Source organism: Lethenteron reissneri, chromosome 32 (assembly GCF_015708825.2).
Source record: "Lethenteron reissneri isolate LAM-NWPU_2019-01 chromosome 32, ASM1570882v1, whole genome shotgun sequence".
NCBI lineage: Eukaryota > Metazoa > Chordata > Hyperoartia > Petromyzontiformes > Petromyzontidae > Lethenteron > Lethenteron reissneri.
The window spans coordinates 13,509,956-13,535,639 of NC_083810.1; the positions used below are offsets into that span (position 1 = coordinate 13,509,956).

At 42.2% G+C, this 25,684-nt stretch overlaps 1 protein-coding gene across 1 annotated transcript in view; it reads right to left on the reverse strand.

The window, feature by feature from the left end:
* Positions 1-20,764, reverse strand: part of BLTP1 (bridge-like lipid transfer protein family member 1) — a 132,948-nt gene extending 112,184 nt beyond the window's left edge. Inside the window, 8 exon segments of the mRNA XM_061564167.1 lie at positions 2,168-2,252; positions 3,616-3,785; positions 6,491-6,507; positions 8,788-8,852; positions 9,819-9,897; positions 12,054-12,170; positions 17,091-17,225; positions 20,607-20,764. Coding sequence (XP_061420151.1) covers positions 2,168-2,252; positions 3,616-3,785; positions 6,491-6,507; positions 8,788-8,852; positions 9,819-9,897; positions 12,054-12,170; positions 17,091-17,205 — 648 coding nt within the window. The 5' untranslated portion in view covers positions 17,206-17,225; positions 20,607-20,764.
* Between the last annotated feature and the right edge of the window lie 4,920 nt (positions 20,765-25,684).

Genomic DNA, 25,684 nt, shown 5'->3' on the forward strand with positions numbered 1-25,684 from the left:
GAAAAAGAATGGCCTCTCATCTAGAAAGCCTAATTTTCAGGTATTGGATCGGCTCCAGCGAGGCTTCAACAATTTAACACCGCGCCCGGTTCACACCTTGCCTTGCCTCCAGGTTGACACGGATGCTCCCACTCGGGTCCGCAAACATTCCAACATGTTTTATGGTCATGCCCAGATGTTCACTGTCTATATTTAGCCATTGTTGGACCCTTCAACCAAGTGCTTTTTCTGCATCTGTTAACCCTGCGCCATGGAATTTTAGTATTATAGGCCTTCCATTTCATGCAATGCTGATTAAATATCAGGGACTGTTGCTCCAGATGTGTTTTATCATGGTTGAACTTACCATACCTCAAGAATAGAAGTGGCAAGCAGACCACGATATCAGGTTAAAGAAAGAAAATCTAAAACATTTAGTTCTAGAAAATCTATTTCATCCAAGGGGAAATCAGCAAATACAACCGTATCTTGGGACTTTCACTACAAGAGAAAATTTCTCCTTCCAGTTAGACAAAGGTTTGCTATTGTTTTCTCCCCCTTGTGGTGTTGGGACTCTTCCATTGGCAGAAGTAGTGGTTACATCTCTGCTTCAACACAAAATGTCTTTCTCCCAATGACTCCCTTCCCCTTTTCACGCTCTCCAGTGCGTTCATGCAATTGTTCTTTTGTTTTTCCAGGAATTCGATTGGAGTGGTTATTCTGACAGGTGAAGAGATCCCTTTTTTCCCCAATAGGAGCAATATCATGTGCAGGAGACTTTCGATTATCTGCGCTAATGACTGGGGGGAAAGGTCATTGGATAATTTAACATCGCGGATCATTCAAAAATATCAATTTTCCGAGGATCTCTATGCCAATAAGCACTAATATGGGGAAAATTTATGTTTAAGTTAATAAGATTGAGTTTGTTAATGAACAAAATAATAAATTGTAGTCAAGAATCGACTGATCGATGCATGTGCTCAGTGATAACACTTTCCTTCTCCCATGCAGAAGACTCTGCCTACTAAGTGGATAACAGAGCCACACGCCAATCAAAAGCCATCAAACTCTGCCCACCGTTGTAAAGATATACAACTACTGTACTGTAGAGGCGATCACACGTGGATTTTGGATTCACTACCTATGTTAGTCTTCCTTTTATACTTGGATAAGAACTCTTAACCGACGCATTCACTTATGAAGTAATACATTTTTATATTAAACAAAACCATTATTTGTTCATGATGATGGAGGTTCAGCCTTGGATTTTACAAAAGCTGACAAATATTTCCATAATGCTGTATTTACACGTGTGAAATTTGCATAACTTATTACTCGACAAGGCACTGGGCCGCTTTCTTTTTGTACAACATATTTCACGCCTCCGAGTAGTTGTTTAATTTCACCACAAGATGCACTTTTACTGCCATTCCTTGTCCCTGGATGGTTGTCGGACGACACAAATTTTTACACGGGCTGCTTTTGTTCTTATTGCCAAGATATGTTCCCAAATCGGTTGGAGATGTCACCGAAACGATGAGAGACAACATTCTGGTCTCAACAGACGAAGCATCGTGTGGTGCGCATCACAAATTAATGGAGTGCACCTGTGGCTACTAATTTGGCTTGCAAACGAATGCAGTTCGCCTGTTCCTCAGGTGCAACAGTGACGTTCGCTAGCATCCTTTTAGTATCAAGCGAGTAGTTTCAGTCATGAGGTCGCAATGCTGGCGGGATTATAAATCAAATCTGTAATAATGCACCAAAATTACAGGTGAATGTACAAAGAGACGTGTACAAACGAAATCGACACTCATACATTTCATGAGCTGTACGCTTTAACCCAGAAGTCTGCCATAACACTGATTTGCAAACTGGAGTAATCACCCATGCACATGTAATCATGTGTAAACACCAGATAATCAGTGACATATTTAGCATGAAAAACAATTAACGTTTCTGTGCCAATGTATACAATCACATTTTTAATCAGTTCGCTGAATAGCTGATGTCTCATCAAAGTGGGCTGGGTGGAGGGAAAGTGGTGGTAGGTGGTGGAGATGGGTGAGCCACTCGATAAAAATAATGATAGCTCCACAATGAAGAGTTTCTAAGCAATGTCTGCCACGTGTGTTGGTACGCAAGACACGCCACGTGGTGCAGGCACAGACGCTCAACGGCTTACGGAATGAATGTCCAGCTTAATGACAGGAATCAGAGACCTCCACGACGATGCTGGGTCTTCAGTCTCGGGCTTTTTAGCTTGCGTACTGTAACGCAAAACAACGAAGAGAAATCTTGGTTTACTGCAACATTCTCCAACATGCCATAAGAAATATCCGTTTGCAATGTGGAAGCCAACTGGTAGCTGTGAGGGTAAAGCGGCGTGCAAAACCGTCAGCTTAGCGCTGGTTTTGTCTCCAAGTATGGATAACCCTTTTGTCAACTTGGCCAGTTTTCAATTAAGTAAATCCTTAAGCCACACAAATAACAAACAAACTCAAGATGTTGGTCAATAACACCGCTTCAAACAGAAAAATATAAAGTAGGCAAAATTTCGAGCAATGGCCCTTCTTCATAGCACGTAAAATTAATCTCATTTGTGGGAGTTATCGTGCCCTCCGGTTACGGAAAGACAAATCTAGACGGACAGAGCGTGGGCATAAATACGATAAAGCTTAGTAGGAGAGCGTTAAAATTATAAAAGTCCCCCGTGTTCAAGTTTATTTTGTTTAAGCAGGTGAAAACTCAAAGAGACCAGGTTAGTGTCAATTACAAGAGTGACTTGGGGCATTAGTGGTGCCAGTAACAGGGTGATGATTGCTCGTATAATCTCAATTAAATAACGTACCAGCCTGCTTTTCATTCACAAATTTGGACCCCGACACCTGCACACAATGCGTTACTCCTGCGAATGACGTCAGGGGATCTTTAACGTTCGGTCATTACACACCGCGGCAATAACCAGGGCAGCCGCTGAATTCGAACCGTGAACCTCTGCAGCAAGCAGCGGACACACTGCTGCCAGGTAGCTCCCGTCAGGTAATGTGACTGCCACAACATAGGCTTTGGGGGTTAGAAATATTAGCAAGCACCTGAATGTAAAACACACACGACATGCCACGTACACGACACTGAACTGATATGGCATGAGAACGTTGAATAAAGCGCCCCAAGAACGGACAGATGAAATCAATGGTGAGCTAAAAAAATAAGAATGACACAATAAAATACTATAATATAGAATGATTGGCAGGTACGAGGATGAATGGTTGGTGTAAAAATGAATGGAACAATCAGCCAAATGACAAGATGCACAGATAAGTGAAAAGGTGGACAGGCATATGAAAGTAGCAGTGAAACACAGGTCCGGAATACATAAGAGATCTGCTGTGCTCTACCGATGATTTCTTCTCCAACCATGCCATGTGCATTATAAACCACACAGAGAATAGGTTTTATCTCTTTCTCCCTATCACTGCACCCTCATGCTAAACAAACCGGAAGAAAGACAGCTAGATAAACAAGTAAACAGCTCACAGATGGCGGGCAAAACTGCCATTAATTTCAGGCGCGTGTCACAGACTGCGCTTCGCGGCCTGTGCTTCACAACGGGCTAGACCCGGAGCGCACCTGTCAGGCTTCGGAGCGGCCTTGCACGGGGGCTTGTCCTTGGGGGGCAGGATGACGGTCGGCTCCAGGCCGAACACCTCCTCCACGTGCGCGTACAGCGACGAGCGGTTGTACACGTGCAGCTCGAAGCCATTAAGAGTGCCGTGCAGCCGCGTCTCCTGCCCGGGGATCTGACGGCGGAAAATTTGTTGCCAGCCGCACGACACGGTCAAGCACAGGGGGGGGAGGGGGGGGGGGGGGGACACAGCAGGGCACACGAGGTCAAGGGTCAAGGTGGATCTTCGTCAGTCAATCTTTTAAACTCAGCTGCACGTGGCAGAGGGGGGCCAGTCAGGTCACGTCCAGACGGCTCGCATCCATTCAGTTCAATAATTGCTGGTGGTCTTCATGGGTCAAGACGTCTCGACCCCGACAGCGATTGGGATGCGCATGATGCATGAGGCGCAATGGGAGCTTAGTGTGGCTCGTTCAAAGCAAAATATCGGAAGGAATGGAGGTATCTCAAGGTGCAATTCATAATGTAATACGCCTTCAAAATGACACTCGGTAAAAGAGCGTTTTGAGAAGCTGACATTTCTCCAATGTGAGGAATTAGCCTGGCATGATCTTCGAGGTGAAATTTTTAATTACACAATGTAATAATAATGCATGGGCTCATCAATTAACATCAATGTCTTTTAATGTATGCAACAAAAATGTGCACATTAATTACTCATATTACATTCAAACAAAGCTGTACAAAAGATATAGAAATAACTCAATGAACAATACTGAACAATACTCGTTCAATTGAGTTGCTATTTTGAATAGCAATGATTAATTAAATTGCCTATTGGGGGAAGAGGGCAGTGAATCACCAAACATGTATGATGCATACATTCAGATCCTTCTAATTTCTCCAAAGAAAATTGGTGAAATTGTGATTTCAACACTTGCAGATGGTGGCGTGTCCGATTATTTGCATTTTTCCATCTGTTCTTCCCATGCTGATCATTCTTAGAGCACAAGGACAAACCCAGTCCCTTAAGTTCACAACAGTGGGTACATTAGTGCCTATAAAAGGTAAGCGATTAAGGCATTATCTGTTTTTTATATATTTCCAGTACTTGGTTTACTGAAAACTACTCAACATTAGAAATAGGGTTCACATTGGTGCAGCTTAAAATGGAATATGTATGATAAAAGGAAATCTGACATACCAATTTTGCCAAACAACATACAGCCACAAGCAAATACCATCATTATAATTTCTGTATAATTTTACATTGATATACAGCCACACGCAAATACCACGATTCCTTGTAAAAGGTTTCAAGTTTGGTGTTTTAACATCTTAACACCTGTTTTGTTGCCAGAAAAAAGGGGAAAACCTGTTCTCATATTTTGGTAATGGCAAAGGAGGTCCCATGATGTAGATGCTCACCTCAAGCCCTCATTACTCTGATAATGCTTGTCTTTGTGCTGTACACCTTTTGGCGTCCTCTTGACTAACACTGTTTGAGACTAGGGGAAAACCTATTTATAAATTACACTGCAATTCGCCCCATTGTACAATTGACATGGTGTGCATGTTAAGCACACACGCATCCACGCACACACGTACAGTAATACGCAGACAAGAACAGCAAGTACACGGGTGAACTACTGCGGTCAATGACTCGCCACAGAGACATGAATGTGCAGGCCTTTTCGTCAACCCACTGCTGGATAAGGGCCTCCCTAAACCGTCCAGATAACGCAGGTTTCTTGAGTTTGACACGTAGGCTTTCGCGACCAATATTATTCACAATAATGTTTTTTTGGATTAGATCGTCTAAGTATAAATACGTCGTTACTTTGATTTGATTTCACACTGGTCAGTGCAGGCTGGTGTACGTGCGGGCAGCATAGACATACAGGGGTGTGGATGTACAGAACAACCGTGGATTTCACTGCCCTGCACTGCCCACCACGTGGAGCCCCACAGCCTGATGGCAACCTGCTGGTGGACGTTGTTTACCCATCCAAGCACCATCAGGGCTCAGCCCTGCTTAACATCCAGGAACACGGATCAGGTGCACACTCTGGGTGATGTGGTCATAGGCACGTGGTGGTGAAGTGAACAAAACCAAAGAAATAAATTGCAGAACAGAGGGCCCCCAGAGGTCACCTCCAATCAAGCACACCAGAACACATCTGCTGTCACAATGCCCTTTTTTGATTCGTCATCATAGAATCCTTTCACGTGCAACATAACCCATTTACGAAATAACGAAGTGTAATAGAATTTATCATTCAGCAAGCAGCGGCAACTTGAATGCTGACAGAACTAATTTGTGTAAACATAACGCATATGCAGAGCAGTCCACTGTGACAGAAAACTCCCCTGATAATTCCCCAAAGAGCGTCCTTCTGCACAAACAAAATCACTGAGGCTCAATAAATATGCACAAACATGTACGCATGCGTGTATACGTACGTGCATATACAGTATGTTTTCCGTTTTAACTGTGCGTATTTGACACTGATTAAAGCAAATTCTTATAATTTGACAAAATTGTGGTTTGAATTTATTATTTACAATGCATACAAATGATATGCAAATTATATGACACTTTACATTGATTAATTTCATCAACAAAAAATATATTAGATATTATTTGAAAATAAAGAAAGTGAATAAGACAAAATAGGGGGTACAACTGCAAAAATAAAATTGGACAGTGTGCTTAAATACAACCGATTTTGATCTATGATGCATTGATCAGAAACGTGGACAATGGCAAAGAAAACTGAACCAAGGCTGAAAAGTGCACAAAAATGACAGCGAGACGCACGCTTGGAATTACAGCGAAATACGAAGAGCAATACGAGGATCAGGGAACAAAACACAAACCAGACGCTTCGTATCGACTGTAAAAAAAAACAAGCGGCGAGTGGGCTTAGGCAGGACACGTCGCTGGAAGGGACGATGGCTGATGGATAACCCCGGCGATGGAATGACAGCGAACCTGAGTACACAGAGGCGTGAGCGAGACGGTGGTGCTGCTGCAGGATGGCGCCGGCGCGAGGAGGCATCGTCCGGCAGTGGACAGACCGTGACCAAAGATACTGCCAACTGCTACATTTTAAGTGCCAAGGAGCAAACGCAACTGTACAAGCGACGCAGGACGTAAAATATGAACACGACGAAGAAGACCAAATTATGATCCCGAAAAGTGACAATTCATAGAATTGCTGGGGGGTACGCACTATACATATTTATTCTGCTCTTCTTCCTAAATATGTACACACACACATTGATTATTTGCATACATTCCGTGTTTTGTAGTCATATTCTCAATATCGTTATTTGATTAAGCTTTCCAATGTAAATCCTTATGTTATTAAAAAAGACAGGGTGTGGAATATAATATGGTTGACAGCAACAGAGGCAAGAACAAGCCACCACCTGGAATTTACTATGATAATGGTGATGAGCATTGTCCATTGGCAGATTAGTTTCCTTGGGCAATTCTCTCTTTTTCACTATTCAGATTTTACTTCCAAAATATGGCAACACGAGCAGCTACTACATTTATGTAAATACTCTTTGGTTTTTTCAGTAAAGTCACGTAGGTAAAAAATTTAAATAAATTAAATCACGACATTTCGGGCTCAACACAAGCGTCCTTGTGCTGCGCCAGAAACGTCATGATTTAATTTATTTGAAAAAATAAAAATAAATTAAATTAAAATAAATTAAATCACGACATTTCGGGCTCAACACAAGCGTCCTTGTGATGCGCCCGAAACGTCATGATTTAATTTATTTAAAATTTTTACCTACGTGACTTTACTGAAAAAACCAAAGAGTATGAATCCTTGCAGTCACGAAAACTTCAAATCTAGAATTTATGTAAATGTTGTCATATTTTGAGCAAATTAGGCTAGAACGTAAGATTGAACGCACATAGTGCGTTACACATTTATATTCGTAATGCATTCATGTGGCATTTGAGTTGAAGTTCGAATAAGAATCACTAAATATGCATGGGGTCAGAAGGCACGGTGCCTTGATTCCAGATGGCAATAACTCACCGGTGAAAGAACGCAACCAACTCGCACCGTTGGGTTTCCACTCGACGAGACAACAGATTAAATTAAGCCACGCAAACTCAATTACTGCCGGCCTCTGGCTGCAGGATGACGACCAAACTCAGGAAGTAAACAGAAACGAGAGCTCGGAGCGTGCTGCTGTTTGTATCGATGGCTCAGAAATGATCCCAACGCGGACATCAGCTCACCACGGCACTCGATGTCACAATAATTACGCACTGCAACTGCCTGAGATACAATTGCACTTGGGTTGCTAATTTGTTTAGTTTATTGACCCTTTCTGATCCTCAAATAGCAAAACAAATTGTTAGAAACATACACATTTCAGTTTGCCTCACAAATTGAAATCTCTAGCAATAAAAACAAAAGTCCAGCCTTGCGTGATAGTACGCTGCGCTACGAACCCAGTGATGATTATTTTCACCAGTTTTGGGCCTCTCCTAGGTCTACTTAGCCTCAAATGAGGACCTGGTGCATTGTGTAAATATCACCACTTGGGAGATAAAGGCAGTTGGACATGGTGCTGGGCACCCACCCCCTCGTGTGCCGCGCCTGCCTTCATAGGGGCTTGCTAACAGCACTTGCCCCAAAAGTCTGTTAAGGCTATACAGGAGATCTTTGTTTTGTGTCTGGCACAGAGGGGAGCACAGGTGGTGCATCTGCCAGTCATCTCAACCAACCCATAAAACCTGGGTCTGTCCCGTGACCTCTTGCCAGCAAACAAGCCTTCGACACTTCAAGTGGCCTCAAGGTGCACCTAGCCTGGCACAAGCGCCTCTTGGTCCCTTATGATGGTTACTGCTGACCTATCCATTTAGAATGGGCTGAGCCGTTATCATCCACGTGGCCCAATCTATTCAATCGTTAAAGTTGAACTGGATTCGATTATAAATTTCATTTCAACTTCTGAAATCGATTCCTGAAAAATCGATAATGGATCAACAACCCTAAATTGCACAGACAATGCGCGCAAACAACAGCGTGACGCTTATTCATTAGTAGTGCAGCCAAGTGCACACACGCGCAATGGATTTGTCACGCGCAGTAGGTTTGGACATTTCAGCAAGGGTTCATGCCAGCAAGTGTACTACTCACCGTTGTGCTTTTGTTTTGGGTTGTATATTCGCCACCATCTGAAGATAAGCAATCCGTCCTGTATCCTGAGTACACAAAAAGGAAACGCTGAATATATATGGATGGAAGGCGACAACTTTTATCCTTATGAGTAATGTAATTTCTTCTATAATCATTGCCGACGCAGGTCGGGCCCATTGCTTACGGATATGGCTGATATACTTAAGTCTTTAAAAAATATATATGAAATTCTGGCACAAAGTTAGAAACATTTTTCAAGGCAATTAGCAAGACTGAACGTATACGTGTAAAGCAAATAATAAAATCTCATTCATTGTATCGGTATAATGTGCTATGTGTAATTGAACAAATTATCTGGTGAGGCTGCTGCATTGACAGTGGTGCACAAGCACAATTAACCAAAAACTCAACACATCATTCAATAACACGGTGTGGCCTCAAAATAATAAATATTTATATGATAGGCGACGTTTCGGGCAAAGACCATTTTATAAAGCTCATACATAGGGAAGCCACAGGCAGAGAGGCTGGACGATAAGTGTTGGAGACTTCACTTTACACTGAGGAACATTCTTTATTTTATGGTTTGTGAAAACCAATTTTTTTACTGGGCATATTAACCCTTTCTTGTTCTGATGGCGTCCGTGTACATCAGCAGATGATGGAAAATAACTTTATCTGTACCGAGGTTCCCACAAGGCCATGCGGGAAGGCATGTGTCACAGTTTGGCCCCAACTAATCATAGAGTGCGGTCGCGTCGCTACAGTTCTCTGTGGTGCATGCAATGTCTTTAAAAACAACGGCACCATACCTCTCTAAATAAAATTTACTCTAACCGCTTGCGCGCTCCGAGATTCACCCCGCAACTTGCAGACGTCTCAGAATGGGAAAGGGTTAATAGTTCCCTAGCAGTAGCTATTGTGTAACAGACAAACCCTTTAATAATAAAATATTACTGAATAAACAAATTTATATTAAAAGTATAATTTAAAAATAATTTACTAAAAATGTCCCATTGATATTGACTCACCGGATAGACATGTCTTTGTTGACAAAGTGAACATCACGGAACATGACTTTTCCAGACAACACCGAGAAAGTGAAAGAGCCTGCAAGGGACACGGAGAAACACGTAAAACCACTTGGCAAACGACGCTCAATTCTCTTAGCAAAGTTAGTTTTTGTAAAATATGCATTCGTGTTTACAACAGTCATAAGAATGTCCCTGAATTCAGTGATCACGGTTCCCACTGGCAATTTATTTTTTGAAGGTATCTTGGACAAAAAAACTTGCAAATGAATATAAGCGGAAGTTGGTTAAACCGAAGGTCATTCTTGACTTAAAGCTTTCGTGACTGCAGGAATTCGTATTCTTGGATCTTTCGGTAAAGTCACGTAGATAGGTTCAATGAAAATAACAAAATAATAAAAAATTACTAAAAACTACGACGTTTCGATCTTGAATTCGACCGCCTGTGTTGCGATCGAAACGTCGTAGTTTTTGTTCTTTTTTGTCATTTTCTTTAAACCTATCTACGTGACTTTACCGAAAGGTCATTTCATTGACCGCATTTGCATTTATCCATAAGGGCACTTGTTTTGGGTTGGAACAGAATTAGAATCGGCGAGTGGTAAGCATTAACGACAAGATGTAGAACAAACCCCCATCCTCTTGCCAGAGGGAACAAACAACTTGGTAAACAGTCTTGACTTAAAGCTTTCGTGACTGCAGCAATTCACTCTCTTTGGGTCTTTAGGTAAAGTTACGTAGATTGAAAAATACTAAAAAATTTCACCCGAGGACGATTACTTGTGTTGTGATCGAAACGTCGTGATTTTATATTATTTTCTATCTACGTGACTTTACCGAAAGACCCAAAGAGTCTGGTATACAATGCTTAATTGTATTAGTACACAATGCAATGACGTGAACAGTTTTGTGAAAAAAAAACATTAATTTTTATAAAACTCACCAAGAAGGGCCCTTAATTCAATGATCGTGGTTCCCACTGAGTGTTTCCCCCACTGGGCGTTAGGTTATGTTGTACAAACAACTAAAAACACATCTTCCATGGTTTCACAAAACATTCACGACAAATGTTGTGAGTGTGGCCGATTTATCTGCAACCTTTCAAGCCTGTCTGCATTATTTCATGGAGCTTTAATAGAACAAAACCCAAGGCCAACAGATAAAATGCTAACAACAAAAAATATCAGTTGAAAAGGGGACTGTCCTTTCACTCTATGTGCCGGCATTATCAGAAAATAAGTGGAACATTGGGTGCAAGTGTCACAGTTGAAATTACATACAAACATTTTAATTCATCCCAACAGTACGAGAAGCAGCCTCCGTGTAGCCAAGTGGTTTGCAACCCAAAAAACGAGCACGAATCAAAGGTCATAAAATAAATAATTTAGTTTCGACCTTAGCTTTATTGAGCAACACCTGGAGGTGAATGGAAGTGAACATCCGCCTTACATGGCATAGCAATAAGACGAACATTTCTGAGCGTTAGGGGAAGTGTGTACACCTCGGCAAACATACGCTCCCCTGAAACAAATTCAGTGAACCCATGTGAAATCAGCATGAAATGCACATCGATCGGAATAATGCCGAACAGCATACATTTTGTCTGAATACTATCCAGAAAAGGAAGGTATTGATTAACATTAAGTCGGAAGAATTAGTTCCAATTGCATCATTTGTTTCGTAAATACAATTTCAGAAGAGTTTGTTCCTTGTTACATTTGAAAAATCATGCTGAAATTAAGTGACAAACCAAACGTAACGTACGTTTTTCAATAGTCATTGGTGACTGGACTGTGAGCATCAACTCTCTTTACCTGGGATCTCATCTGTACCACCTCAACACACAATATAATATATTCATGACATAATCTAAGTACACCAAAGTAAAAACAATCAAAGAATGAATCTATAATTGTATTTCAAGAGAATACATATTCATATTCTTGGTTCTTTTGGTAAAGTCACGTAGAAGGGAAGTAATAAAATAATAAAATAATAAAAAGAAAACATAATAAAATAATTTTTATTATGTTTTATTATTTTATTATGTTTAATTTTTATTATTTTATTACTTCCCTTCTACGTGACTTTACCGAAAGAACCAAGAAGATGAATCCCTGCAGTCACGAAAGCTTTAAATCGAAAAGAATAAATATTGTATCTTTTTTTTATAACACGGGTAAAACACGCACACATACACCGCGGAATTATTTTGCCATTGATCATGTTACTCACCAAAGTGGATGTGTCCATATTTATAAAAGCGGTTTAACAAGATGGTGAGGACAAAGCCCATATTACGCGAGTTATAGTAGGTCAAGTAGATGATCCATCCGCATGACAGGATCGTTGCTGGCAGCACACAGGGGAAAGACACAAACACACACACGATTAATTACCGATAATGATCATTGGTTTTTTACCCTTGTATCTGACAACAAAACTGACACCTTTTTTTTTACAAGGAGTCATGTTTGCATTGACCACAATACCTGCAGTCATAATGCAAACAAAAAACACAACTCTGATAATGTATGCACTGTCCTTGAAGTTGATTGGTCCACACCCGAGACAGCTTTTCTTAGAGCCTAGTCTCACATTGTGTTGGACCAGTTGACGCCAAAAGACACCAAAAGACAATGCACCATCAAAATATAAGAGCTCAGGGTAAGCATTTACACCTTGTTTGCATTCCGACCGCAGGTATTGTGGTCAATGCAAACATGACTCCTTGTAAAAAAAAAAGGTGTCAGTTTTGTTGCCAGATAAAAGGGTAAATTTTTTTTTTCATATTTTGCTACTGGCAAAGGAGGTTCCAATGGTGATTAATTACCGATTACTGTTCCACTGAAAGAATCAACACGTTTAAATAAATGGGGGGTTGGATTATGTGCTAAAAGCAAAATCCTATACAGGAATACTATAATACATGTATTTACTGTTAATGAGGCTCCGACAAATTTATGCAAAATCCCACCCTTGCAATACAAGCATTATGACATTTACATTTGGTGCACACGCTGAATGAATTTGCCATGGAATGCTGCATTAGGTGAACTATTTATTTTGTAATCACAGTACGTGCATATAATGGTAGCCTGTATAACAAGTCATGCATTATATCTCTCACACTGTACACATTTGAAATTAAACTTCATCATGTACCACAAGAGAATGAGCAAATCCTCTCTCGTGAAGCGCCATGATTGGTACCATTAAAAGTCACCATCCGACTTGACCTCGGAACACATCCGACGGTAATAAACCAAACCTCCGCCACCGGTGGCTAAATATTATTAAGCGCGACGCTGTTTGTGCACAAATGTTTCCACAGGTAAGACGCAATTTATCAATTGCACTTCAATATGGCCCAATATATTGCAGTGAGCAAAATGATGTACAGTCGAGTGCTAGAAAATTCCTACAGGAATCGCGTCCAAACGGCGCAATACCACTGCGGAAGACTCCTGCAGCAATAGTTAATCCTCCATGGTTAAAATCTCCATTCACTTCAATGGGATTCTGACGACAAAAAGAACAGTCGCGGAACAGTCATTGAGGGGAATGGAATTCTTTGAAAGCTGAAGAATTGCACGGTAAAATACCCATTAATGCCATGCCACGTTACGCAGAGCTCAGATCCCTGACAGTTCCAAAAGTCCACCAAATCCTATGATCCTACTCGGAATTGTATTTTACTCGTGATTCCAGGCTAGCAATGATGAGAATCATCATGTTTTTATTAATAATAATGCAATTTATAACGCGCGCAAATTTGCGGACATAACAGCCGCAACTCAGAGGCGCGGAGCCAAGCTCAGGGTCGCTCGAAAGCATGATTGTAGAGGTGAGTTTTTAAGTCTCTCTTGAAGGAGGCGATTGAGGTGATGCTGCGAATGTGCAGAGGGATGATGGCGTTCCAGACTGTTGGGGCTGCCACCGAGAAGCAGCGCAAAGACATGACCATCCTGGATCTTGGTATCAAGAGGAGGTCGTGAGTCGCGCTGCGCAGGCATTTGCCGTGTGCCGAGCTGCAAGTTGTCAAATACATGTCCAGCCCTATTGTCAATCTACTTCTGGCTGAAGACCCCTCCATGCCATACTAGTCATGGGGTTTACTAACCGTACTTCACCACGCTGGTCAGTGCAGCTTAGTGAAAGCGGGGAGTACAGACGTTAGAACATAGTACACAGTACATGACTGGTATTTGCTGCACTGCCCTCTATTAACAACGTTTGCCCGCAGCAGCCTACAACAACTGTTTCAGGCACAGTAGTTGCCGATCCAATAAGAAACCAGTGCAAGCCTGCTTAGCTTCCGAGATCTCATGAGACCAGCTGTGATGTAAAGCAAATGTTATTTCATGTGTCTCACGTGCTAGTCACGTAACCACACCGGATGCGTGGGTTGTGTTCATCAGCCGGGCATCAGCTGGAGGTCAGAGTGAGAAGATAACACCGAGGCTTTGAATGACTGACAATCTTCTTTGTAATTCCCCAAAACAAATAAATGCACATACTGTAAAAATATATCTGTTAGTCGTCCGATTCAACACAGGATTTGGTAATCCCTGGTACATAAAAATGTACAATGCCATCAGCGTGGAGAACATTATGTACTTATACTTATGAGTGTCAAATCCATCTTCAGTAGCTGATTATAAGTTCAAATTTCACTCTCAACAATGCAATTATACATTTCGGAGGTCAGCCAAGATCTGTGCAAGGCATTGCTTGACTGCGTGCCAAAGCTTGGCTATTATTGCTAAGACCGCTAGCTATGCCTTTTATACTCTATTGCATCGCAACCTGTTTGGTCACAGCATTTACGAAGCTTACAAAATGGAAATTTATCTCTTTAGAAGCTATGGGAGTGTGACATTGTGTAAGAGTAATTTCATAAAGGCAGTAGTAGCGTGACGTACAGCAATATTAAGTCAATTTAATAGTAATTTTAAAGGATATGTTCATGATGTGTGCAGTCAAATAAGTTCAATAAACATGTTTGACAACACACTGTTTCTTAATAATGTTAGTCAGTTTTTAGAAGCAAAACAGTGTGAATTCATTGCAGCATTTCACCAATAATTATAATAATACAATTTATAAAGCACACAATATTTAATGGACATAAATGACCGTGGCTCTGAGGCTTGCAGCCAAACTCAGTGTCACGTGAAAGCCAGGGAAAGGACATCGGACTTTAAGTGTCTATTAAAATTAGGTGGAGATGGAATGATGTGACTGCGCATCAGGATGGCATTCGAGACGGATATCAGGCTCAAAGAAAGAATGAGATGCGCCCATTCTTAATGGCAACAAGTGAGTGTAAATAAAATGTATTCTTTTTTCAAAAAATAGATGTCATAACCACAATGCAAAACTAACTCTTCTATGGTAACCGACTTCTCAGAAATATTCTTTCGTCATAAAATCTCATATATCCATCAGCATAGTTTCATCACAAAAACATGAGCAAATTATTAGTTTTTTTTTATTACTGCATCCATTTGCCAGTTAAAACCAATTTTGGGCACTTACAGACACAAGCGTGTGTGTGCGTGTGTGTGCGCATTACGTTGGGGAGAGGGATGCAGTAACTGGAAACAAATGGGAGATAACGCCTCACATCTAACCCAGAGCCAACACAGCCATTAAACCTGGAACGCGCGGGTGTCTGGGAGCAAGACAACAGGCTGCTTGTTAGCTACCACTGTCGCAGTTGTGTCGCGCTTTTAAATAATCATAGAATGCTTTAGTATCTTATATAATAATCATTTACACTTCTTTTGACAAGAGACACAGGTGGATAAAGGCCACCCCATGCCTGGTTGATTAGCCGTACTTGGCCAAGCTGATCAAATAGGATTGGTGAAATAGCGGAACCAAAATTGATTCAGAAATCATTCACCGACAATGTTAACCGTGGCTCGTAATAAAACTCAGGTCACCGAATTAATCTCGCAGTGCGCTCACCACTGCACCACTACTCAGCTCTCTTTGCATATTACCAATATTTAAAAGGATACTTTCATATTACTGATTACAATTACAATTTCAATTAGTTATTGAATCTACAACAGGTGGTATTAAACCCATGCTTTCCGTCCCTAACGTTTTTGGCCCTAAATGATAAGTAGAATTGTGTTATAGGAACTGAATACTGGCTACAAATAATGTAATGATTGTCATTTTGTTTTATCAGATAATGGCACTAAAGTGCCTGTGTAAACAAATACACACAGGTGAAAAGTTCAGCCCCCAAGTGGTTTAATCTCCATGCAGGCGAAGTGAAACGTTCAATCCCTAGGTGGTACAAATTAGATAGAAAGCAATCATAAGCAGACACCTAAGACTAAATTGTCAGAGAAAAATGGTTTGCAGTAAAGGTTTGTTTCTGAACACAAATTTTTTTTAGCAAATATGAAACTGTGCAGGCTTTCTAAAGTGTTCACATCACAGGACAGCCAACGGATCAAACCCGACAGTGATCAGCAATCACTGAAATTCTCTCTTCGCAATATCAGGCCGATAAACCAAACGCGATGCGGCACATAACGGTGGCTTAATTCAATGCGCCGCATCAATGCTTCCATCATTTGGATGCACACTGCTTACATGACCGGTGGCAGCACACATGTGAACCAAAGACCTGCAGCGTAGCCTTTAACTTCAAATGCAGAATTCATAAAAAGCCCTTTTTGCCCATGCCTTAGCGCTATATATATATATAAAACCAAAAGCACTGCATATGCACAATGAACATAATTGCACATATTTATACGGTGTAGTGGCGGAGAAAAGCCAACTGAATACGTGGAAGGCCAACACATTCATGACAATCGAACAGCAAGATGTCTCTAAAGGACTCCTTTTCCAAGGCCATATCATCACAAATCTAAAATATGTTGGGATCAATGTTATCATCTCTCCCATGGGCAATGGCCACACAAGCTTTGCAAAACACACTTATATGTATATCTCAAAGCGTGTATAGTATATACACTGTACTTCACACGGGAAAAATGCACAGCAGCGAAATAAATTAAATTCCTCACGCCGGTTGCAGGTTACCGAGTTGAATACAATTATTTTGTTCTATTTCTGCCAGCCATACAAACATGGCAAGAATAATTTTTCTATTTTTGTTAAAATATATCTGAGATAGATCACTGGGCCCACTCCGATTGAAGCTTGACAGATGACCCCAGAGGATTTGGTTCAAATGTCTCCAGCAGTGCTCCCTTAGGTGGGGAAGTACGCGGCTCTTACCAGCAAGCAGCCAGCCGACATTGGAGTTGTGCTCTGTAAGATAGTCGTCCAGCTCGCCAATGCTGGGTACGATGGTGTCATTTTTGTACGGCACGTCCACAGCAAAAGACGTCATGGTCAATCACGGCCTCAGTCCTGCAAAAAAAAAGTACAGAATCAAAATATTTATTTACACTGGAGGAATCCCATGAGCTATAAAGCTCATTTTTCACAGATATCCACAAGGGGCTAAGTCAGAACATTACAACAACAAACAATACAACAACAATACAACAACAAACAATACAACAACAAACAATAGAAGCGCAAAGTATAGAAAAGGTAAAGAATATCAATACAAATAAAACTAACTAGTTTGTCTCTTATCGGGTAAGGCCTACTGAGCTCTTAGCTGTTATTTCAGAAGTGACCGGACCACAAATAATAGGTCGATGAAGTGGCTTATCATGTGAAAATGTATAGCAACAAAATGCAACAGATATATGTGTTAGATGCCCAATCATAACAATCAGTAGCAGCAGCATCAGCAACCATTCATGGCTCACTGCTGGATGAAGGAATCCTCAAGCTGATGCCACTACATTAATTTAATGAGTACACGTGTCTGGCCTCTAAGTTACAACTGCCATCAGCATTTTGAATATCAACTGGTACCCATGCAAGTAAGAGCTCATTTATGACAAAAATGGCACGGTATACTCATTACCTCGGTGCTGCTGAGTGAATATGAAAGTGAAAAAGAGGAACCCACATTGATCGAATATCTCCATCACCAGCAGCAGCAGCAGCTATTCTCTGTTGAACCAATCCTCACGATGCCAACACATTCACCAAATCATACCTCCAAGCATGTCGTCTCTCTTGGCTTAAAGTGCCATTGACAGTTTTGTCCATCAATTGCGATCGATACCAACATTGTGGTTCAATGGCTTTGTTAAGCAAGAATGACATCTGAGTTTGAATGATAATTGTAAAAATATGACCAAAAGTGTTAACAAACACATTCCTGTGGAGGGAGCTGGTAGGAACGTTGGGTTTCTCGGTCAATGGCCAGGGTCAACGGCGGCGTGGTGTATTCCTCAAATATGCCCGACTGTGGGTGGGCACAAGCCGGTGTGAGTAGATTAAACGTTGAGTTGTATAAGGGCACCACGGGGTGACCAGCCCCTCCCCACCCAGCCCACCCCTCCCACCCCCACCCTCCCCACCCAACCCCTCCTCTACCCTCCTCACCCAGCCCCTCCCCACCCAGCCCTCCCCACCCTCCCCTCCCCACCCAGCCCCTCCCTCCCCACCCAGCCCCTCCCTCCCCAACCAGCCCCTCCCTGCACAACGGACAGACACAATAATCCCCTGTGGGCTGGTGTAACCAGGAGGTTACTACCAGTAAAAAGTTGGTCATTGTCATAACTAGCTGTACTTGTAAATTAGGTGAATACAGTAAACCCTCGCTATGCGTGAGTTTTGGATTTGCGAGTTTCGCGAGAGACTAAATATACCGATCCTCTATTCGCGACCCAGCAGACTCCAATATTCGTGTACGTAGAGACCACGGGCCACCGACACAGGGGAGGTGCGCGCAGAATTTTACATTTGAAACTGCGAAGATTCAGCTGCCCAAATTAAATTTAATTGTTTTTATTTATTTTTATGTATTTTTTACCAACGTGACTTTACCGAAAAAACCAAAGAGTATGAATCCTTGCAGTCACGAAAGCTTCAAATCCAGAATATTCAGCTGCCCGCTTAGTCCTCAGTCTCGCAGTAATCCCACTCTATACTCGCTTTGTGCCTTTCCACTTTTTACATACACAGTCGACGCGTTTATACATTTTGCAATAAACAAGTCGACTGTGAGGTCCATGAAAAGGACGCGAATGCATAGCAGGGGAAGTGTTGTGGTGGGTACTCCCCAGAGGAATTCAGGAGTCATCCTCCTGAATTCCTCACCACCACCTCTCCATCGTCGTCAAATTGTCATCACGGGTCATACAAAAAAATGTTATTTGTTGATTTCGATTTAAAGCTTTCGTGACTGCAGGGATTCATCTTCTTGGTTCTTTCGGTAAAGTCATGTAGAAGGGAAGTAATAAAATAATAAAAATAAAACATAATAAAATAAAAATTCTCTCGACGTTTCGGCCACAACACAAGCAGCCGTCCTCAGGTGAAGAACAGGTCTGTCGGAAATGAACACCGCCAAGCTTGGCAGCGTATATTTAAGCTGGTTTATTGCAGTTATTGATTTGAAACTTTCGTGACTGCAGGAATCCATCATCCCACCTGATGATGGACGCTTGTGTTGCGACCGAAACGTCGCGATTTATTTTATTTTCTACCTACGTGACTTTACCGAAAGAACCAAAGAGTATGTAGTTATTGTTGTGAAACAATTACCATTTTCCCCCTATGTTCACTCGTACCAGGAAGGTAACCACATCTTTCCCCCATTGTAAACTGGATTTCTGCATTCACGAGCCTTTTCAATAACTTAAGTGACAGACAGACATACACCATAAATTACGTGTCATATTCACAGTACCGGGCATCATGAGCAACACTGGTTTTAAAACAATTCAGAGGCACTTTTCTTTTGCCAAGACAATACAGTGCAGTGCTCTAATTTGACATCATCATCATCATCAAAAAGCGGTGTTCCTCTTTTTCACACGAGATGTTGGCACAAATAATGCCCGATGTGCTGTGTACGAGCCCCACTTCAGACGAACCGGAGCAGGCAGTTGTGATCACGAGTCCAAGAATTGTTGTTGAAGACCAAGCGAGCGGAGCATCTGAAATGTTTGTTTTGACGTAGCAACTCCTTCAACTCCGAGACAAAGTGTCCGATTCTGTCAATCACAATTGCTGCCCTCTGCGAACGGTCGGTCATCCGGATGCACCCTGTCGAGTTTCGACAATCACAGTGGCCGACTGCCCAAAAAAATAAACTCTACACACGCAGCTACGGCGAAAAGGTAATTGTTTGACAAGCAAAAACACCGCACGTCATTATGTAACAGTGCATGCGGCAGTACCTGGGGCTGTAAGTTGCACAAACTAAATATGCGGAAAACGCCTTACAAAATAATACGGCAAACGTGTAAATCCTAGAACCCTGATTGTCAAAATAACATCGAGCGCTACTGAATATTTAATTTATAAACAGTATTACATTCATAAATTATATCACTGTACCGAAAACGCAAGCAGAGGATTTCCAAGTTCCACCTACTCGGGCGTGCCTCTGCCGTTCGCTACACCACAGACACACACAATCTCCTGCACAGCACGCAGCAACGCGATAACAACTCAATAATCAAACAAAATAAACAAAAAGACCAGAATTAACGACTGTAAAGCCACAGTGGAGGTAGTTGAGTGACCCCCAGACCCCATGCCACCCCGGCCGCCCTACCGGGGAGGACGCGCCGTGCCCGGTAGAGGCCGGCTAGCCCACAGCGGTGTAGGCCCCAAACTCACCCGCCAACCCGGTCGCCCGATCGAACGCCCTCTTACCTCGGCAGCAACTCTGGGGACGTCCGTAGGTTCTATGCGCGATTAGACGCGGCGGCTTCCATGGTGTAAAGGCGCCTTGGAGCGGGAGCGACTCGAGCCGAGCGGGTCTTGGGAGTTCCCTTACCCCGTCTACACGATCCCCGTCAAGGCTCATTCGATTTGCTCCCACGCATAGGCAGCGCCGGGGCGGTCGCGCGTCGTGATTGGCCACAGCGGACCCGTTTAACGACGCGCGAGCCAATCAAAGACGAGGAAATGAAGAGCGCCGCTTGTGCGTTGTAGGGAAACTAACGCGGCAGCTGACGGGGTTTGGTGATTATTTTGGTAAACATTGGGCGGTTCGTAACACGACGTGGGGTTGTTTGTTGGGGTTATCTCGCGTAAAAATATAAATGTGTCTCATTAAACCCGCCACCACCACCCGACACAGCCAATTCGTAAGGTTCGTCACGTAAACAGCACGTTGCCAATTCGTTACTAGTACAGCGACACTGGTTGTGTGCTGGAGAGCAAAGCCACAACATTTACGATCTTGAGTTGCGACCTTTGGGCGGTTGCGAAACGTCGATTAGCCCGCGAGTCGGTCACCCACACAGCAAGGAGAGACGGCTTTTGTCGTAATTCGGTAGTGAGAGGAGAATAAAAAACTATTTCAGGAGCCGCAATGCGTGTCAAGGCGAGACGGTGGTTGCTGTTGGTGGTGGTGCTCAATAAATACTGTCACGAAACAGCCCTGGCGAGCCGCATGCCCATGGTGAACTGGACTCCCATGGTAAAATTCACTTCCATGGTGAACTGGACTCCCATGGTAAAATTCACTTCCATGGTGAACTGGACTCCCATGGTAAAATTCACTCCCATGGTGAACTTCACTTCTATGGTGAACTGGACTCCCATGGTAAAATTCACTTCCAGGGTGAACTGGACTCCCATGGTGAACTTCACTTCCATGGTGAACTGGACTTCCATGGTAAAATTCACTTCCATGGTGAATTGGACTCCCATGGTAAACTTAACTCCTATGGTGAACTGTACTCCCATGGTAAACTGTACTTTCTTGGTCAGGGGTCTGCAACCAAAATATCATGGGACCTCCTTTGCCAGTACCCAAATATGAGAATAGGTTTTCCCCTTTTTTCTGTCAACAAAACAGGTGTTAAGATGTTAAAACACCAAACTGAAACCTTTTACAGGGAATCATGTCTGCATTAACCACAATACGTGTGGTCAGAATGTGTTGTGGTTAATGCAGACATGATTCCTTGTAAAAGGTTTCAGTTTGGTGTTTGAACATCTTAACACCTGTTTTGTTGCCAGAAAAAAGGGGGAACCCTATTCTCACAAGAGCTATTATATTCGAATGTCAAGAGCCGCAGCTGCAATCCTTACGGAGCCGCAATTTGTCGACCCCTGGATTAGTCGATTTAGACATATATATTTTTAAACATCGATTCCTACGATCACACCGCACGTATAGAATCGTTATTCGGGGTTTCCGTTATATTCTATTGGGCCGAACGGGTTCCTTCAGGCGAATGTTTTGATACGACAGCAAACGAGACAGAAGCCGATACTTCTCAACTCATACAATATTGTTATTTATTAACAGATCATGGTTTTCATCAACATACTACCATTGATGTTCTGAAATTTTTCATAAGATTTTAATTCGAGAACTAAAAATACTATGGTACCGTCAAGAAAAATACAGTACACACGAATCATAATACGAAATCCTGTACAGCCATTTGGATGCACGCTTCTAAGTGCCACGTCAGTCATGATGGTTATTTAACCATACTTTTTGTGTATGTTGAACTTATTTCGCATCGTACATATAGCCAACCATGCTAATCGGAGGTGCGGGGAAGCACAACAAAACTTAACACCAAAATCAGCTCTCAACAAATTAGTTTTCAATCTAGGTTTAAAAGTGCATAGCTTCAGTGGCTTCATAATATTGGAAGGAAGAGCGTTCCAGACGGCCGCAGGAGTGTATCTGAAAGTGCGCGATGCAGTGACCGTCTTTCTTCCATAGTTTTATTCATGATCAATCCACAACTGGATTTAAGACCTTCCCAAGTCATTCCCATCCCTCAGATGAACAGGAGGAAGTTCCAAATATATATGATCATGTTAACAGTTGACAAAAAAACATCAGTCCATCTGCCTATGGGCCTTCTATACCAAAGTTTTATAGAACAATTTATTGAAACACGCACATTCTGTAATTGTTAATAATACTCTTTGGTTCTTTCGGTAAAGTCACGTAGAGTATGGATCCCTGCAGTCATGAAAACTTCAAATCTAGATTGTTAATAATAATTTTAATGTATACATTCGTAAGCGTCAGAATAAGTTGTATGTATACGCTAAACATTCAGACAATAAAAGGAATATGAAAACACAAATTGGACAGATTGAGCAGTGTTGCGACACACCATGAGCCACACAAATGGTGTATTGCAGTGTGATGTGTGGTGATTGAGGCGACTACATCTCTCCCTTAAGCAATCAGGCAGGGGGAGAATGGCAGGCGTGATGATTTATATGGCGATGGAGGCGCAAAGGGGTGAGACATTTTAGGGAGATTGTTATGAGGATATTAGTTAAGGAGTGCAGAGAGGACATTTGCCAAGTCTGGGCTTAAAGAGGGGGTGGGTACTAACAGTGCCTACATCCAGAGGGAGGGAATTACAATCATAAGAGGCAGCAAAGGACCTCCCACAGATTGTAAGTTTATTTTGAGTTTGACCAAGAAGCCTGGGTTGCTCGGGCAAAGTGTATGAACAGGAGGCTTTAGTTACATGAGACGAGAGCGATAGGCCAGCGTGGGACAATTGAGAATTATGGAAACAGTGAGGGTGATTGTTTAACTGATTTTAGCTCGAATTGGTGAAGAGATTTGTAAATTGATCGTATGTGATCTCGCTTATGGGTACGAGTTAGAAGTCTAGCGGCAGAATTTTAAACTTAGTAGAGTCCGTAGAGGCGAGAGTTACGGTAAGTCACATAATGCAATACAAAAGAATGAAATATCGTCTCGGCAGCAGAATAGGAAAGGAATTGTGGCAGCTTTATGACAGCGATGAAGGTAAAAGATCCTGCAAAAGTGAGAGAAGTGGGGATATAAAGAAAGCCTGTGAGACAAAATTAGTTGGGTTGTCTGATGTTATAGCCAAGCTCTTCTAAAGCTACACTACATTGTGCATTTAGGTACATACTACACGAAACTGAAAATAAAATAAACATGCGTCTCATCATCGCAGAACAATTGATCCAAACGACACACTTTCAAGAAATGGCAATGAGATTTAAAAAAAAATCACAAATGCATACGATAGCAGTAATATATATTGAAATACGTTTTTGAAGTGTCATGGGATTGGGGTCCTTGAACAGCCCCACGTCACGTGTGCTCTTCAAGTGTGGATTTTTTGGTTGTGTAGATTTTTTCTCCAGGTCCTCCAGTTTTTCCCTCCAGATTTTAGAAACATGCGTTTAGATTATATTATTTAGATTATTTGTCTGATATCAATTTCCACATGATCAGCAACTCATTTGTGGCCAGGTTGCGTCTGCAAAAGAAGCTCATACCTCAGTTGTATTTATCCTGTTAAATTAAAACAAATAGTTTAGTTAAATTTGTATATATTTTTTAGTGATTTGCCAACATTTCCTATACTTAGCGTGTTTTTCAGTCCTAGCGTGTTGTTGTATTTTTTGTTGTTGTAACATTGTGACCCACCCCGACTAGACATCTGCGAAAACAATTCCTCCAGAATAAATATTCTGATTCTGTGTGTCAAATCCCAGCACTGTCACGTGTATAGTAATGTGTGGTGAAGAGTGGCTGGTGTCTGCACGGGGAGAGAGACAATTCTAAATTCAAACGATCTGTGACTAACAATGCATTCCAGCTATATGCTAAAGACAATGATCCCCCGTATAGCCTCCAGCACCACACCCGGCCGCCTTTGTCTCCCTAGTGGCAATGTTTACACACCGCACCAGGTACTCATTTGAGGCTGAGTCGACCTACGGGGAGGCTCAGGACCCGGTTCAGATAATCGTCACTGGTGTTGGCGGCCGTGAGCGGAAATCATCACACGCGCACACGGACGGCAGTGTAGCTGCGTGTGGGGTCAACTTAACATTCCGAACTGCACCCACGCTTGGCTACTGCCCAACCCATACCCCTTCTCCTCACTCCCAATCACGCCTCGTTTATCTCTGAAGACCAAACGGCGCACAGCAGACGCTTTTCCCGTACAATTTATGTACACTGGAGCAACGGCGGCTACGCTCACGAGTTCATGGTGCAAATTGGCCACGTGCGCATGCTGTAGACATTAGTAAAAGCGCCGAATAAAACATATATCGGTGCACTATATCAACAACGAAACCCACGCATATCTCAAAATCACAGTCACTTCTTCTCGGTTCTTTCGGTAAAGTCACGTAGAAGGGAAATAATAAAATAATAAAAATAAAACATAATAAAATAATTCTCACTGTCTTTCCGACAGACCTGTTTCTTCACCTGAGGACGGCTGCTTGCGTTGTGGCCGAAACGTCGTGAGAATTATTTTATTATGTTTTATTTTTATTATTTTATTATTTCCCTTCTACGTGACTTTACCGAAAGAACCAAGAAGATGAATCCCTGCAGTCACGAAAGCTTTAAATCGAAAAATCACAGTCACTGTTAATGAGCGAATATGCATCATTCCAGCCTTATGCTTATTCCATTCGTTTCCCCCGGTACAAGACCATGCATGGCAATGGACACTTCTCTCTGCAAGTGAATTGCGGAGTTATTTCGTGTTTAACTCTTTAAATGGGACTAGAACTAAAGACGTTGTATACGGTGCGTTATTTGAATAAAGAAATAATTTTAAAAAACAAGTTTCTTAAATAATATGCATGTAAGGGTCCGAAACGCGCGCAGTATAAAATACGCAAACATCAATGGAAAGCAATGAGTATCAAGCTCTACACTCGACACAAGCTTGCGTGTGCGTGCATGCTGCTGATGTACGCAGGTGGTGTTGAACGTAGCGCTGTGTTGAGCGCAC